This window comes from Chelonia mydas, chromosome 2 (genome assembly GCF_015237465.2).
Source record: "Chelonia mydas isolate rCheMyd1 chromosome 2, rCheMyd1.pri.v2, whole genome shotgun sequence".
Taxonomy (NCBI): Eukaryota; Metazoa; Chordata; order Testudines; family Cheloniidae; genus Chelonia; species Chelonia mydas.
In genome coordinates, this window is record NC_057850.1 from 161,363,511 (window position 1) to 161,380,432 (window position 16,922).

At 42.1% G+C, this 16,922-nt stretch overlaps 1 protein-coding gene across 16 annotated transcripts in view; it reads right to left on the reverse strand.

The window, feature by feature from the left end:
• IKZF1 (IKAROS family zinc finger 1) overlaps positions 1-16,922 on the reverse strand; it is a 115,329-nt gene that overhangs the window by 64,311 nt on the left and 34,096 nt on the right. For 12 of the 16 annotated variants that reach the window (XM_043540460.1, XM_043540458.1, XM_043540461.1 and 9 more), the window contains 2 exons: positions 14,340-14,393; positions 6,158-6,271 (listed from right to left, as the gene is read on the reverse strand). In XM_043540460.1, the coding sequence (XP_043396395.1) occupies positions 6,158-6,271; positions 14,340-14,379 (154 nt within the window). In that variant the 5' untranslated portion in view covers positions 14,380-14,393. Of the gene's footprint in view, positions 1-6,157; positions 6,272-14,339; positions 14,394-16,922 lie in introns of those variants that run through there. The other 4 variants (XM_043540464.1, XM_037889958.1, XM_037889955.1 and 1 more) reach the window with 2 other exon arrangements.

Consider the following 16,922-nt stretch of genomic DNA (forward strand, 5'->3'; position numbering starts at 1 on the left):
TTAGGAGAAATAAAAGACCGTGGTATCCAGGAGTGAGAATCCTGGTATGCACCAGATCTAAGAAGGCAGTAATACAAGTCACATCTCCTCTGAATCGCCAAGGCACCTGGAATAAAGGATCCTAGGGATGTGTCAGAGTCCCAGCGGTGCCAGGTGCTGAGGTTCAGTAACTAAGCAGGCTCCTACTGCAAATTAGGTCTGTGGGAGGGAGGTAACAGCCATTTACCAAACACAAATTAGAGGAGAGAGGAATAGCTATTGCTCTCCCCTTCCCCTTCACCCACCCCGCTATTATTTTTTAAATGATTTGAGAAAACTGACTGGAGTTTTTAGTTTATAGTAAAAGCCATCATGCCTTGGGTTAAGAGAGTAACCCCCCGCCCCCGCCCTCTAAAACCTGTGACTTTGGGCATTTTACCTCACAGTCTGTCCACATTTCAACCCATGGGGGAGGAGTTTTCCCCACTTCCTCTGGGGAGGAGGAATGGTCTTATGGTCTATAAATTCCAAGCCCATAGCAATCACTTGCTACTGGGCTGGTGGCCACTTTTACCTTTTGTTTACAATGTCACTGGTTCTCTTCACTGCCCCCATTCAATTCTGAAATGAATGTTTAAAGCAGCTGCTGTGAGTAAGTAATATGGATACCCACCTTTAGCTGGCAGCTACAGTTTCAGAAAATTAGTGAGCCCTGGGCCCACAATTTCTTTTCTGAGGCCTCATCTAAGCTTGGAATTTGCCTCCTATTTCAGCCGTCAGTGGCCAGCCATTGATGTAGGTACACTTATGTAAACTCTAACGTAAGCAAAGGAAGCTTCTATCTGCACTGGTGGAAATGAAGATAAGTTACACCAGTGAAAATGGGGGCTTTACTGGTCTATTCTAAGGATCTGCACATCAGTGGCGGGCCACGGATGGCTCAAATCAGGGCAAATTCCCAGGGCAGAGAAGATCTTAAACTGTAACTGCCTATCAAATGCAAGGAGCTCAACAGTGACGATTCACAGCAGCTGCTCTAAATATTTATTACAAAACCTGAATGAGGGCAGTGGGAATGGGGACCGAATATTGCAGGTCAGCTTTTTAATTAACAGTTAAACATGGGAAATAGGACTATGCATCTATGCAAGGTTATAATGCACTTATCACCAAAGGGTGGGATTTTCAGAAGTGCTGAAGGCCCAGATCCTCAAACTTCCATTGAAGTTAGGAGCCTAAATATCTTTGAGAAGCTGGGCCTTATGTGACTTAACACAAGTCAGTGGCTTTCTGTGGGACTTGTGCTCCTAAGTCACTTAGGCACTTTTGAAAATCTCACTTGTGGTTTCTAGGAGTAAAGATCCTGAAACTCAGAGTAAGAGGGTCTGGGTGAGCAGAGCAAAAAGAAAAGAGAAACGGTTATAGGTGCCAGATCAGAACAAGAAAGAAATCTAGGGTGGAGAAGAAAGGCAGGAAGGAGGTTTGGTAGACAAGGCAGCAGAAGTAGAGGTTGAAGGAGGAAGCTATTCAACCTCACAGTGATCCAGGAGTTAGATGGTAAAGAAGTTGACAAGCTGATCAGGGAAATAAATGACTTAAATTATGTCCCCTGACCCTCTTTATTGGTGCTTTGCTCTGCTGGTTTAGAGTATTCTCAGAAGCCAGTGATGAGTTTACTTCTGCACAGAGTATTTTCAAAGCTGCCTATCGTTTTCAGAGACAGAGATTTTGGTTGTCTCCATTTTTGAGTGTTCATCTTGAGGCACGTTAAAAGAGGCCTGATTTTTTTAACAACTGCTGAGCACTAACACCTTGAAATCTGGGTCCCTTAAGCTGATTCAAGTTGGACATACAAAAACCAACACACCCCAAAATCACCAGTCACTAAAGAAAATCTTGGCTGGTGAATTTTGTTCTGTTACTCAAGGAATCAACTGTAACTTCACTTCTCTGAGAGATGGTGGCATATTAACAAGAATGTATTGTGTATACGTGTGAAAGCACCTGCACAGTGTTCACCAAAGGAAAGAAGAGCTTATGTGGGGCATTTCGCAGGCACTTAGGCTCATGTTTGTTGATCCATTGTTCTTTCTCCCCAGTCTTGTAACCACCTGCTACCATTCACACATGTGCACGGGACAGGCTAGTAAGCATTGGCCAATCTATGCAGCGAGCACTTCCTGTCAAGGGAAAAGAGTTTCAGTATGTTCCCTTTTTAGCAGGTCTGCAGCATAAGGTTCAACGCTCAGGTTACCATAGGAGGAGGTGGGAGAGGAGATTTTCAAAGGCACAAAGGGGAGTTAAGTGCCTATCTTTCTGTCTAAAATAACTTATGTTCCCTGATCTTTTGACCTTTAAAATGCTAAATGGATTAATAAAGGTAACTAATGTTCTGAGCATGAGGTTAGACGTTTCATTCAGTGCAACTACAAATCTGACTAAGCAAGCAGTCCATTTGGAACATTTCAACCTCAGGGGTATGTCATCCCTTCAAGATTTCTCATCTAATGTTACCAGTTCCTGGTGGACAATAGTTACTCCTTCCATTTCACCAAATAGTAATTTCCAATGATATCTCCAGTTCGCTTACATTTCAGCTACTCTCCAGAGTCTAGCCGCTCTTCAGCGCACACACCCACAATTCTGGTTAACAGTAAATGCTACATGCATGCAGTAAGGAGAGAACTGATCTTCTAAGGGGTTATGGTACAAACATAACCACAGGCTGAAATGCACCGGAATGCACAGAGTATTGCCATTGCTTAAGGAACCAGATAGAACACTGGGAAAGTCTTTAGGATTAAAATGTGCCCGGCCATCTTTTTTCATATGTATCTTGTGTAATTACCATGGGCCACATGCTCTCCCTCTGCTACAGCGTGTATAGAACTTGTGGGTCATTACAATAATCTGCTGTCCACAACCATCTCCCCCTTTCCTCCAAACTGCCTTCCAGGGTCATCTTGATAGTTGACGTATGATCTCTGATAACACAGAGAGAGGGGAAGAAACTGGAGTAGCACTGACAGAGGTGTAGCAATGACTCCTTTCATGTGCAATGTAAGGAGTTTCTGCACTTCTATGCCACCATCACAGTGGTAACAGGTTCTACTCCTAGCTGTCTAGCAACTTATATGGCCCAAACATTGTAGTATCTCTGCTATTGCATTCATTAAACCTTGACTGACATTAACCTTTTTCTGGATGGGGAGCCACCATATCAAACCAAAGTGCCTCTGGAGGCCGTATTTCACTGACTATGTAAAATGCGTGCTGCATGTCAAGCCTTGCTGATGGGAGATGAAAGTCATGTATTTAACTCTGACAAAGATGGAATGATAAACAAAATGCCTGCCTGTTCAGCTGGAGGGACCCTGGAACATGCACTGATAAGTATTGTGAAAGCAGAATTAGATTCTCCCTTATTATGAATCCCATCTTCACTTTTTAGAAAAAAAAAAAAGGTAGCAAGCAGATGCATGTATTATACTCCAGACAGCACTAAGATTGTGTGGCATATGAGGTAGTTGTTATGAAACTGAGGCCTTTTAAACAGGATAATATAATTTTTGAAGAAAAACTATGGTTAGCTCCAGGAGAAGAGAGTATTAGAAAGGAGGAAAGCAAATCCAGCTCTGGGGTCTAGAGAAATAATGTAAGTGTTGGATTCAGTGGCTATAATGAATGGTGCCCAGAGAGCAAAGTATTGCAAATCGTCTTTATTGTTATATAGGGCAGAGCATCTCTTCCTTGCAAGAATGTAACCCCTGTCACCCAAGTAGCCATGGATAGAACATGAGGGTCTTTGAGCAGCTGTAGAAAGATATGCTGCAGTCAAGATGATGAAGACCTGTTTTACCACTGGGATCCTATGAGGACAAGAGATACATTTCATTGTACAGGGAAACCCAAGAACAATGTGTTTGTTTTACAAAAACTCACTGTAGATATGTACTACTTTGCAGTCTCACTACAGGTGTGCTGAGAAGCCTATAGGAGAGTTGCACCACCAGCAAAGGTGGGTTTCAGCATGGCCCATTTTGCATAATCTGTGTGCGGTTAAATAAATTTGATGTAATCAAAATATTGGCTGTTTTAAAAGTTATCTATATTTACCAGTTATTTGATTAGGAGGTTTTAAATCAAGATTTGAATATGTTGTCATAGCAGGTTATTGTGGGGGAGTGATCGGTTCAGTTTACTGATCATGTTAACAAAGATATAAAGGGCAACATTTTCAAAAACAGGTGCCTAAAGTTAGACTCCTAAATTCATAAGTGGCCTGATTTTCAAAACTACTGAGTGTAACACTGACAGACCCCAGTCGTCGGCAGGCAGGATTGAACCTGGAACCTCTGGAGCTTAGTGCATGAACCTCTACTGCATGAGCTAAAAGCCATCTGCCTCTTTGCTAAGGCTGTAGAGCAGACTCATTAATCTCTCTCTAAGTGATCTTGGTGCCACTAGATGGGACAGAACACCACACCCAGGAAGAGTGTGGGTTACACTGAGCACCTGTACATTTTTTTTCTTTTTTAAATAGAGTCAGACCACTTATTTTGCCTAATTATGGTTTTAGGAGCCTAATTTTATGCTCCTACTTTTGAGAATATTTGCTTAAACACTGAGCAAAATGAAGACTCCCAAGGCAGTATTGGGCTGGTGGTTCTGTTCATTGCTCCGCCACTGCCCTGCAGGGTCAGTTTGGGCGAGCCATTTCCCCTCTTTGTGACTCCTCTTCCCCCCGATCCTTCATGTGTCTTCTCTGTTTAGAGTATAAACTCTTCAGGGCAGGGACTCTCTCAATCTTCTGTTTATACAGGCTCTCGCCCAATGGGTCCCCATCTCTACTGGGGCCTTTAATTGCTACCATAAAATAAACCCTTCTCCTGGCACCTCTGTTTATCCAAATATCAATGGAATTTTACTAACCCCCAGTGCCGGCAGACAGGCAAGAAGGGCATTTTAATATGTATTACCTTTTCCTACCGAAAGGGACATTTCTGTCTTTCCTGGTATTAATCCCAGATTTGGAAGGCAGAGGAAACGTTGATTCTGTGGCTCTGTAAATTCCTTCTGAGTGGGCCACCTCAGTGGAGACAAGGAGCAGAACAGGCACATTTGAATATTTTACTCTACCAGAGTAGAGTGTGTCAAGCAGCAACAGACCCAATCCTGCACACTAGGCTGTGGGTTAATGATTCTGGGCTTGTCTACACACTGCATTAGTCCACAACAGACAGGTGTAAATTCTAGTGTGCACTATCGTGTTGCACACTAACCGTGGACTCTGTTGGCATGCACGAAAACTTCCCTAGTGCATGTTAACATAGCTCCATTTCCAACAATACTACATTAATGCACAGTGGAGGTCTTTTAGTGCGTGCCAGGAGGGTCCACATGGGCCAGTTAGTGCTCAACACACTAGTGCTCATTAGAATTCACACCCGTCTTCTGTGGATTAAAGGGCGAAGCAAACCCGCCCTTAGTCTAAGACGTATCAGCACTTTGCAAATCAGTTCTGGTTCATGATTAGCGGTAAGCTAATGGATTTGGCCATTTTGCAGATTACACAGGAAAGAGAAATTCAAGTGATTTTCAGGATATGCACAATAAAAACAGCAAGCATCATTGCAGAGCAATCTGTAAAAAGGTTGGACATACATAGCCAAAGACTTTGCAAGTTATGAGCAAACCATATGCCATAATGTGAAACGTCTGAAGAAATCCACCAAGCACAGAGCTAACGTGCTCATGGCCAAGCTAATGTTCAGATCAGAAAACTGAGTGTTCCACACGTTAACAAAATTGGAGTGAGCTTTATTTTGCCTTGGAACCACATACTTCATAATCTATTACTGATCTCTACAGCAGAACAGTTTCCTATGCAGAATTAGAAGGGTTTCATCTCCTTGAGGGAGATGCATGCAACCAGTCATGCTTTAGAAACTAGACAAGTGGGAGGATCTTTCTAGTTCCTTTAGGATGAACTGGCCTGCTGGTCTGCAGACTGCATTCCCCTACGTGATGGCTGGGTGGAAAGCACTGAACAACCTCATTGAATTACCATTACTAAAGGGGATGAAGACTTCCTAGTATACCAGTCAACTATACAATGTTTTGTTTAATACTTTATGGTGGGCTAATATTTCTAAACACAACAGACCAACCATCTTACCCAAAACTCTGTCATTCTTCTGCTGTCCTCCTGTACTGGTTGAAAGGTCTTCTGGTACAGGCATGGGCTCATCTGCATCATCTGGGACATCACTTATTGGAGGACTTTCCTTTCCTAGTCACAGAAGAATAAATAATGACGTAAGATTAATAATATTGGCTGGAATAGCTAAAATACTTACCAGGGACCCTAGCCTGCTATCCTCCTGCATGAAAAGCTCCTCCTGCAGTGGGAGTTATATGCACGGAAGAACATCCTTGCTAGATATACTTTACCCAGAACACCAAGGGACTGACTTCTTACTTTCTTCCCTGGATGCTACATAAAGAAAAGTAGATTTTTGCTCTGGTGCTAGCAACTACTAACAGCAAAACTATACTGACAAATTGTCTAAATGCTCTAAAAGCTCTACTCACAAATGACTAGGAGGCACAGCAGGGGTGGGCAAACTTTTTGGCCCGAGGGCCACACTGGGGTATGGAAATTGTATGGTGGGCCATGAATGCTCACAAAATTGGGGGTTGGGGTGTGGGATGGGGTGAGGGCTCCGGCTGGGGGTGCGGGCTCTGGGGTGGGGCCAGAAATGAGGAGTTCAGGGTACGGGGCGGGTTAGGGTGCGGGGGGCGGGGGTGAGGGCTCTGGTGGGGGCTGGGGATGAGGGGTTTGGGGTACAGGTGGGGGTTCCAGGCTGGGACCGAAGGGTTCAGAAGGTGGGAGGGGGATCAGGGCTGGGGCAGGGGGTTGGGGCACGGGGGGGTGAGGGCTCTGGCTGGGGGTGCGAGCTCTGGGGTGGGGCTGGGGATGAGGCACCTGGGGTATAAAAGGGGGGCTCTGGGATGAGATTGAGGGGTTAAGAAGGCGGGAGGGGGATCAGGGCTGTGGCAGGGGATTGGGGCATGGGGGGGGCTCAGGGGTGCAGGCTCCGGCCAGCACTTACCACAAGCAGCTCCCGGAAGCATGTCCCCCCTCCAGCTTCATGGTGCGGCCAGGCGGCTCTGCACGATGCCCCATCCACAGGTGCCACCCCTGCAGCTCCCGTCGGCAGCGGTTCGTGGCCAATGGGAGCTGCGGAAGGGGCAGTGCCTGCAGACAGGGCAGCTCACAGAGCCGCCTGGCCACACCTCCGCGTATTACATAGGAGCCAGAGGGGGTCAAGTGCGGGGGGGAGGGTCATGCCGGCTGGAGTGTCGGACAGGACAAACTCCCAACCCCGCTCCTCGGCTGGAGCTGAGGGCCGGATTAAATAGTCTGATGGGACAGATATGGGCCATAGTTTGCCCACCCCTAGTCTACAGCATGGCTTCACTCTTAGCCACAGTTCTCACTGGCTGGCTCACAACACAGGCTTAAAAATGGCATGACCCTACAAGAAGCTTAGTTCTCTCAGCTCCCAGTGACTTCTATTGCTCAGCGCCTTGCATGATTTGGCTTGCCAGTGCACTGCTGCCAGAATCAAGTACAACCCAACATGGTACTGCTTTGTGTTTTGTCATCTCTCGTTGGCAAAGTGAAACGAACCAATAGCTTGAATACAAGCTTTTTGCAGAATAAACAAATCAGGTTCCAGAGCAATTTTTTAAAAAGGTAACATTTCAGTTCCAAACGCAAGACATTTCAGAAAATAATTCCACTCCTAATTACTGCATGATGACAGATGGGGAGGTTTCCTGTGTTAATTTTCATTCACTGTGGGCACAACCTTGTTGTGTGGTACTACAGCATGCATTATCCTGCCAAGAGGCCCTCTTACAATGGCTTAAAACATTATGGGTCAGATTCAGGCCTGGTGTCACTCTACTGTAGCCAATGGAGTTATCTAGGAGATTAATTTAGACCACCATTATTAAAAGACAATTCTTTTATCAAACAATAAAAGAATGAGATAGACAATGGGCTGGATTCTGACCTCACTGATGTTGGAATAACGCCACTAACTTTACCAGCTTTAATTACTGAGGTAATGAAGATCATCTACAAGTATCTGAAGATGGTGTAGAAAGGAAAGTGCTGCTAAGGACTTTGTGACTGCATAACTGGGTATAAGGGGATTAAATTTAGAAGGGGAAAAAAAAGAAGTTGACTTAATTTCTTAATGATGAATTTATCAGATTGGAAAACAGTCTCCCAAGGGAAGCACCAGGAGCAGCATCAGATGAGTCATTGAAAACTACAGTGGACAAAGAACTTCAGGATAAACTGTGGGGACTAATTCCTGCACTGGCAGGAGGACAGACTATATCAGTTAAAATGTCTTTCACATCTCTAACTTCTATGGTATTTCCGTAAAGAGACAAATAATACTGACTAGATGTGGATGCCCAGCTGAAGATGGGTTGGGTAAGGGAAAAGAAGGAGCATGAACTCAGAGCAAAAAAGAACAAAGCAGGAAGTAAGCTGATTTATTTATTTTGTTATTTGCTCAGCTCCTTTGTGAAGTTAGCCCTGTAATTTCCTTGACTACTTCACAGGCTTTAAGGAACTTAAGAACTGCTAACAACTTTTTCACTGCAAGTCACAACTTGCCAAGCTGAGCTCCATCTTACGGAGAGGAGGCAGAGAGTGGGGTAATACGGCTTAAACATTTGAGCTATTTAAAAAAAAAAGCAGAAGAAGAAGAAATTTAACTCATGGGCGAGGGTCATTCCCAATCAGAACCAGTTTCCCTAATCGTAGATTTTCCTTCGCAAAATGTATATATATCTTACTATATGTTCCATTCTATGCATCCGATGAAGTGGGCTGTAGCCCACAAAAGCTTAGGCTCTAATAAATTTGTTAGTCTCTAAGGTGCCACAAGTACTCCTGTTCTTTTTTTAAAAATTTATATATCAAAAGCCACTTGCAAGTTTCAAGGCCCTATTGTGCTCTCCATTACACCAGTTAAAGCCCATATACGTACTCTAGATTTGGGAGAAGAGTGATCATAAAAAGCATCTGGCTTGTGTTTCTAAAGACCAGTTTAAATAGCAAACTGTAGACCACATGGAATAGCAAGCATAAAATCAGAACTTTATTCCTCCCCAAAGTTAAGCATCCTACCACCACATCTTTAAAGGAATCTTTTTGGGATTCAAAAAATAAAATAAAATTAGAAGGTCAAGCACTTTGGCAATTTACAGTAAATAACCAGGTTTGCCAGATGGATATGGATTACTGCTTGTTTAGTTTTACTAAAGAATGGGGCCAGACACCCAACTGGTGTAAATCAGTGGACCTCAGTGGAGCTGATTTATACAAGCTGAAGATCAAACACACTACTTTGTTTGAGGAAACTCTACTTTGCAAACTTTGCTTTAATAACTCTTGTCACAGAAGCTTGGGATTTCTTCCCACTGCACATGACAGCACAATCCTTGTATACAAAAAGACTGGGTAAAAATAATAGTTTTTAAATGGCTATGTATGATTTTTCTCTTGGATTCCAGATCATGATCTTCTTATTTCATGCCTTAACTACATCTAAATTGTTACACCCTGATAAATTCACTACTGCATGGCAATCTTACAGATTTGCAATCTCACTAAAATGTCTTGCAGATGAATTTAAAAATGGAAAAGGGGGGGGGGGAGAAACAGTTCTCCATTTAATTTCTTACAGGCATGTCCAGAATAACAACAGATGTAAGGGATGCAGTTGTAAAGCTCGTAGTGAGCACTGGGACCATTTGTTAAAATGTCACAAAATCATTGAAGTCCCACCCATTTACTTCATTCTTATACATAGTTTTGCTCAAAAGTGTGTGAAACACACACACACAGGGCAGTCTAGCATCTAGGTGTAAATTCTGTTTTTGAAAAAAACAGCCTTAAATCATGCCCTTGTTTATAAAAAGCTTTAGAGGGAAAGCACAGGACTTTTGGGAAATCTGAATTCTATTCCTGGCTTTGCCACTGACTCATTGGGTAACCTTGGGTAAGTCACTTAAGCCACAAATTTTAAACTTGGATACCTAAAATCAGGCACCCAAATCCATATTTAGAATTGTAGCATTAGGGCCCAACCCTGCAAGTTGTTTATTTTGCAGACTGAAGGTCCTCAAACTCTTTGTACTTCAGTTTCTCCATCTGTATCATGGGAATGATAGCACTGACTACCAAACAGGAGTTTTGGGAAGCTTACGGAACCAATCCAAGAATGTTCTGAGCATTTTTTACTCCCAGCGAAGCCAATGGGCACAGAGCTGGCTCAGCACCTCCACGCAATTTTTTGACGCCTCAGCGGTTCAGGCCAGAAAGGTGCTTTAGAAGCACTCCGTATTATTAAAAGTAAAACAGTGAATGTCTTCTTTTAGAAATACTGGATCTTTACTTTTCTAGAAACTAATATTAGCTAAAGGCTTCTGAAGCTTTAGGGTTATTTTGAGTGGTAACTCTATGGTTACTTACACAGTAATGCAGGAAGAAAGAAATAAGATTGTCTTGACTGAAGACTAGAAACCTAATTCTCCTTTCATTTATGTCACTTTTTAACTGGTGTAAAGTCCCTGAAATTGATTAAATTACTCCCAATTTACACTGGTTTAAGAAAAGAATCAGACCCAGTGATTGGAGCTAAATGCAGCTAAGCTGATTTACACCAGCTGAGGCTCTAGCCTGCCATGTCAAAAGTAAAACCTTCTTCCCTATTTTCTCATCAACTGGCAAAAGTGGAGAACTACAAATGGTGATTCCTTGGGGAGATCTTTGTGTGATAGTGGTGAAAACATTCACATTGGTTTTTCATTCTCCCTCAACTGTTAGACCCAATCTAGAACTAAAAAAAACAGCAGGATAAACACTGCTAGTTAAGTGAGATATTATCTGTGTTTTCTGATTCTTTTGTATGGGCACCGGATACTGTTTGGTTAAATGTATGTCAGCTCTCTCTTCATTTCAGAACTGCAACTGCTTGCCTCACGAAATATCACTTTCAGGAGAGAAAAAAAGGGTGAACTCTGAGCTTATCAAAGAGCATTTTGGTTCCTTTAGGAGCTAGCAGTGACCGAATTCCAAGAAGCGGGAACATTTGTGTTGCAAACACAAAGGGCCTGACTCTGATCTCACTTATGCCCATTTTATGCAGTGTTGACCTGATTCTCCACTGACACACCTTGTGTCAGTTATAGCTATGCAAGTAAATGGCTTCCAAATGCTACCATTCTGATTTGACAGGGCTCTTACAGCTACTTCACTCAGTATAAATAACTACACCAGGCGAAAGGCAGTGGCACATCTTGCCCATTGGCTCAGATTTTACAGTGGGGCTGAGGAGCACTAAGCACCGTGCAGGAGAAGAGTATCAAGGTAATTTACAGCTGCAGTTATGACCCCTCAGGCTGGGGGCCAAGCTTGTCCCCAACATATTACAGAAGCCTTGCCCTGCAATTACGTCCCTGGAAGCATACCAATAGGGCATGATTCCCTTCATCCCATGCCTACTGGCCAGCAGAGCTGGCCAGCCTTATGGGAAGGAAATAAGAAACACCCCTTAAAGGGGTTTAAGCAGCATGCAACTGGTCCTGTGAGCTCCAAAGAGCATTCTGCCCCCCTGCTCCCAAGTTGCTCGTCATGGCAGGAAAACCAGGCCATGCTACTGTACACAGCATCACATACACAATAATATCAGATGGAAAAATAAGGTATTGAAATGATTTATTGAATCAGCAGTTGACCTACGGATGATGTCACCACCAACATCAGAATACTTTACTTGTATTAATGAGGGCTCAGTCAAGTACCTGTAGGAATTAATCCACTAGTCTGTTGTTTTTGGAATACCGAGTGCACACCCAGCTCAGATCACAAATGAAAGCAAGCGTAAGCTATTCTGTGGCCATTTGATCACATCACAAACACAACTAACTGTTCAGCAGAACAGTCTCTGCTCCGAGGGAGCCCAAGAGTAAAAGATCAATGGGTCACTGGCACAGCAGAGTGGGGAGGTTTACGCAGGGCATGTGGTGTGGGCAGATTATATCAGGGAGCTAAAATTCACCTCAGAGTCCACTTTTTTTAAGAAAGGAAAATCACCTCCAAAGAATCTTACTTATTGTCACCTAGGGATGCTGCGGAAATACTAGAAGTGGTACCAATCCTTCAGCATTTGGAGAGCTGGAAGCATTCCCCTCACTTAGAAATACTACTGAGTTCCCTTCAAATCTTCCCCCGCAAGGAAAGAGGCAGACAGTGTCGCCTCCTAACCCAGGAGTCAAAGCAGCCTCCCGTCCCCTGGAGAGCTAGCCCACCATACTGCTCCTCCTCACAGCAGCATAGCTTGTATGGGGGTGATGCTGCCTCTGACCAACCATTGCAAGAGGGAGCAGATGTGGAGTTCAAGTTAATGCTATTTTAAGCACCATAACATTGGGTGTGGATATCCACTGGGACATGTGCTGCCATTGAGGCAGAGAAAGATGCAACTGTCTCCAACCCCCTGGAACCCAGCAGAGCCCAATCCCCATGAGGCACCCATGTATGGGATTCTGCCCCACACAGAATCACTGAATTTGAATTACAACACAACTAAAAGCTCTAGTCTAAACAGATCCTAATAATTTTGTCTGTATAAGGAATACAGGATCTGTGTTCCATTGATTTTCCTGTTGAGCAGTGTATGTGTCAAACTATACACAGATAGCAAGTTTTTAATTATTTCAATATGCAATAAAACTTTGAAGCTCAATATATTTAGTTATAATGTAAAAAATGATGATGATGATGATGATGATGATTTGGGGGAAATCAACAAACCCATACAGAATAGCTGAAAATTTTCTGTTGAAAAGTATGATGGAAAATGGGTTGGGGTTTTTTGTTTTGGTTAAAACAGAAAGTTCCATGGGATACATCCATTTTATTTTAAACTTATCAGGTTTTCATCTAAAATATTTTTTAAAAAATGTTTTTTTTTTCTGATGAAAACTCAAAAAGATTTCTAAAAACCTAAATTTATATATGTATAAATTTAGTTTTTTAGAAATCTTTTTGTATATATACACACACAAAATTTAGTTCTATATATATATATGTATATATATATATATATATATAAATAAATTTACTTTTTCATTTTTCCTTCAAAAATAGATGAAAATTATATTTACAGTTTTCATCTAATTTTTTGAATGAAAAAATGCCCTGACCAATTCTATGGTCCAAGCCATTTTATGATCACATACAGCTGGTCTTTAGGTACTGATCCTCCAAAGACTTATGCACATGTTTAATTTTAACTGTGACAGTTGTCCGTTAAAGTGAACCACCTGCTTAAGTGTCTGCAGAATGGAGGCCTCAATGAACAAAGGTGGCCTGTTTTAGACAGCATACTAAGAGTGAAAACTGAAAGTCATTTGCCATTGCTGTTGTCAAATATTAATTACGGAACCTATGGAGAGGGCAAACTATATGGCTCCTTGAGACTAGCGATGAAGCACAAAAGTATTAAGAATAATATTATCTTGATAATTATATTTCCAGACTTGCCAAGGGACCAGTCCTATCCCCAATGAAGTCAATAATAAAACTCCCAATGGGAGAAACGCAAGAAGCCAAGGGGCTGTAGAATCCTAACCATGATATTCACAGGGCAAATTTTAGAGGCCTAACTCTTCCAAGCAACACTTAAACATTCTTTCAAAGCATTGACACCTTGGAATAAAAGAGTTCTGACCCTTAAAGTCTAATGCTATTGGTGCTATGGCTTTTACTATCTACCCAGATACTTATTTATCCAGTCTTTATTTCTTAAGCCAAATAGAGTTATAAAAGATTTGGGCAGGGGGTGGGAGAGATTTCAAAAACCTACTTGGTGAGCAATTTTTTTAATTAATATTTTCCCCTCATGACTGAAGTTTATTTGTCCTGAAACTGGCATGTACCAGTCAATCTTTTATCTGTCCCCCCGTCCCCCGAAAATACCCCACAACGTGCGTCCGACCATGCTTCAAGGAAATACTAATGTAGGTTTAATGCAAAACTACTTATATTTTCCTTGGCTTCTTTAATTATAAAGTTCCTTTTAAAAAAGTCTATGCACTACTAGGTTTGATATTAAGTGATACCATTAATTATGCCCTGCTTTCCACTCTGGCATTCAAAAGATCCAAAGCAATTATAATGACAATAACAACAACACTGCACTCTGGTACAGAGATTAACAGGAATTCAGGATTTTCATCACAGATGTATTCTTTAAGGATCTCACCTGAAACCTGGGACATATCTTGAGCCTCATCTGTTTCCATTTTCCTCAAGTAATCTAAGAAAGAGAGGAAGAGCATTAAGTTAATGTGAAATACAAAAAACAAGACAAAAAGCGTGGGGTGGGGGGGAAGAAAAATCCTTTGCTATTTAACTATGAGATTATCTCGCAAGAATAATGTATTTTTCTCTTTATTTTCCTCCCTGCATACCTGGGTATCAGACTGGCACAGACCTTGATCCTTTTTAAAACAGCATTACAAAGATTTATAAAAATATCATTACAAGCACAGGAGGACCAAATTTGTTATTTATTGTTAATTTCCTACTGCATAATAACCCAAAATGCAAACTGACTGCAACAAAATTAAGCAGAAAATTAAATGGCCCTGGGTCATTGTAGGCACAGAATTCATTCTCTTGGTTGATCCATAGTTATGTTCTTTCTAATTTACTGAGCATGCATCGATGAACCTTGAGTCAGCTTGGTGACACGCGTACAATCAGCAATCAAAAAACGAAGCAATTTGCTGAAGAATGTCTCATTTACCCAGGCAGGGCTGCATATCTGAGCAGCAACCGCCACTACCTCCATTAATAATGAATACACCTCAAGCAGTGGCAGATGGGCAAAACAGCAGCTTCAGTCTTTGGCCCTCACTCTTTCAGGAGCCCTGGCTTCAGACCACATCAGTTTTCTTCTACACAGGGAGAAGTAAAGCTCCCTAAAATAGCAAAACAAGCCCAGGAGACAAAGGGAACCCAGGCCTTCCTGTTTTGCTGACAGATGGCTGGCTCCACAGATTGGTAACAAATACTGGGAAGCTACTGCCCTTCTGTTGCAACACATAATGTTCTGAGAGTAAGTTGCGAGTGACCACAAACTCTGGGGAGAAGCACGCTGAGGGTTAGTGGGTAGAAATAAAATTAAAATTTTCACTTGGAGCACAAGCCTACAAGTCTGAAGTCTCAAGTGCCTATGGTGGACATCTGGTAGCGCCTTGGATAATAAATGGCTTACTAGAGCAGGTATTCCCAGCACAACCTGATACTAAACTTTCAGCATGGTGCTGGCAACTCAGGTAACCTTAGGAGAAAAAAGTTCTTTAACCTGTAAGCTCTGTCTACTACAAGGCTTTGGGCCATGTCCTCATCTAATGTAAACTGTCATAGCTTCTTTGACTTCAATGGAACTATGACAGTTTACACCAGCTGAGAATCTGGCTCCTTTGACGTCATTGCATTCCAGGCACCACCACCACCAATCTAGTTTTCTGGAATCAGAAAGGTAGCAATGGAAACCTATTTCTATGAAAGAGTTAGAAACAGAGGAAGACAGTGGTTGCGTTACTGTACAAAGAGTTATAACACTAGTCTGATATTTGGGACAAGTGTACAATATCCATTCTTCTCAAATCCTCGAACATCTCTTTTTTTGAAAGAAAAAGAAAAAGAAAAAGAAAGAAAGAAAGAAGCCATCAGTACTGTTGGGGATAGTAACGTGATACCAAATAAATGGCAGAGGAAAGGCTTGTAACAGCAGTAGTCCTATTTAATTCTCCAGTGAATATTATGGACTTCCCAGGCAAGTCTCAGAACCCACACAGTGCACCTCAGATCTAACAGTCTGCTCTTCAGACACATGCAAGTCTCCCTTTCATGTCAATGGAAGCTTTGTGCACAAGGAAGATCCCAGTATCAGCATGCACATCTGCTGTGTGGATTTAAGAGCAGACTTTTACCCTCCACTTTTTGCTACCATGCCTTCAAATGCCACCAGGCATTCCACCCACTGCATAACTGCCCTAATGCTACTCAACATACCAGAACGTTTTGTTTTGCTTTATTTCAGTCCCAAATTTTAGTCCCAGCCAAAACAATTTGTAAAAAATCACTGCCTAAAATAGACTGTAGCTTTGCAAAACACAAAAAGCTTCCTCCCACCCAACAATTTACATCAACTTCTATGGGACAGAAGAGATTTCAATTTGTCCATTTTTTAATAAAGATTGGCTGTATTTCCCACTGACTACTTATCTTGAGGGAGGGGAAATCCAGCATCATCTTCTAACTGTAACCTGTTCAGTTACTGGAAATGTGGTATGTACTGGTAGGTGGGACTGTACAAAAGCCCAGTCTCCATATACACACTCCCTTAGATCTCCTACAAGGGTCACTGAACACAAATGAAGGAAAAGACATTCCTATGCATCTCTTGGTGCTTTAGATGATCATCCAGCTGTTTGATTAACATACAGTTTCATTGTGTCATGGTGAACTCCAGCCAAACAAAAACTCAAGAAAATATACAATGGTAGGGAATCCTATACATTAATTAACCAGTGTCTCTAGAATAATTAGAAAATGCTTCAAGGTCTATTTCCAGGGCTTCAGAGAAGACAAAGCAAAATATGGAGGGTTTCTTCTTCCTCAATAAATCCATTAAGGATGGTCTCTTCGGCAGAAAAGGATATTTAAATATGAAAGTTTCTATTTTATTATTCCCATAATTACCCTCCTTTACCATGACAAACCATACAACCCCAACGTTTCTGCAGTATACCAAGTACTGAATCATTCCTACTCT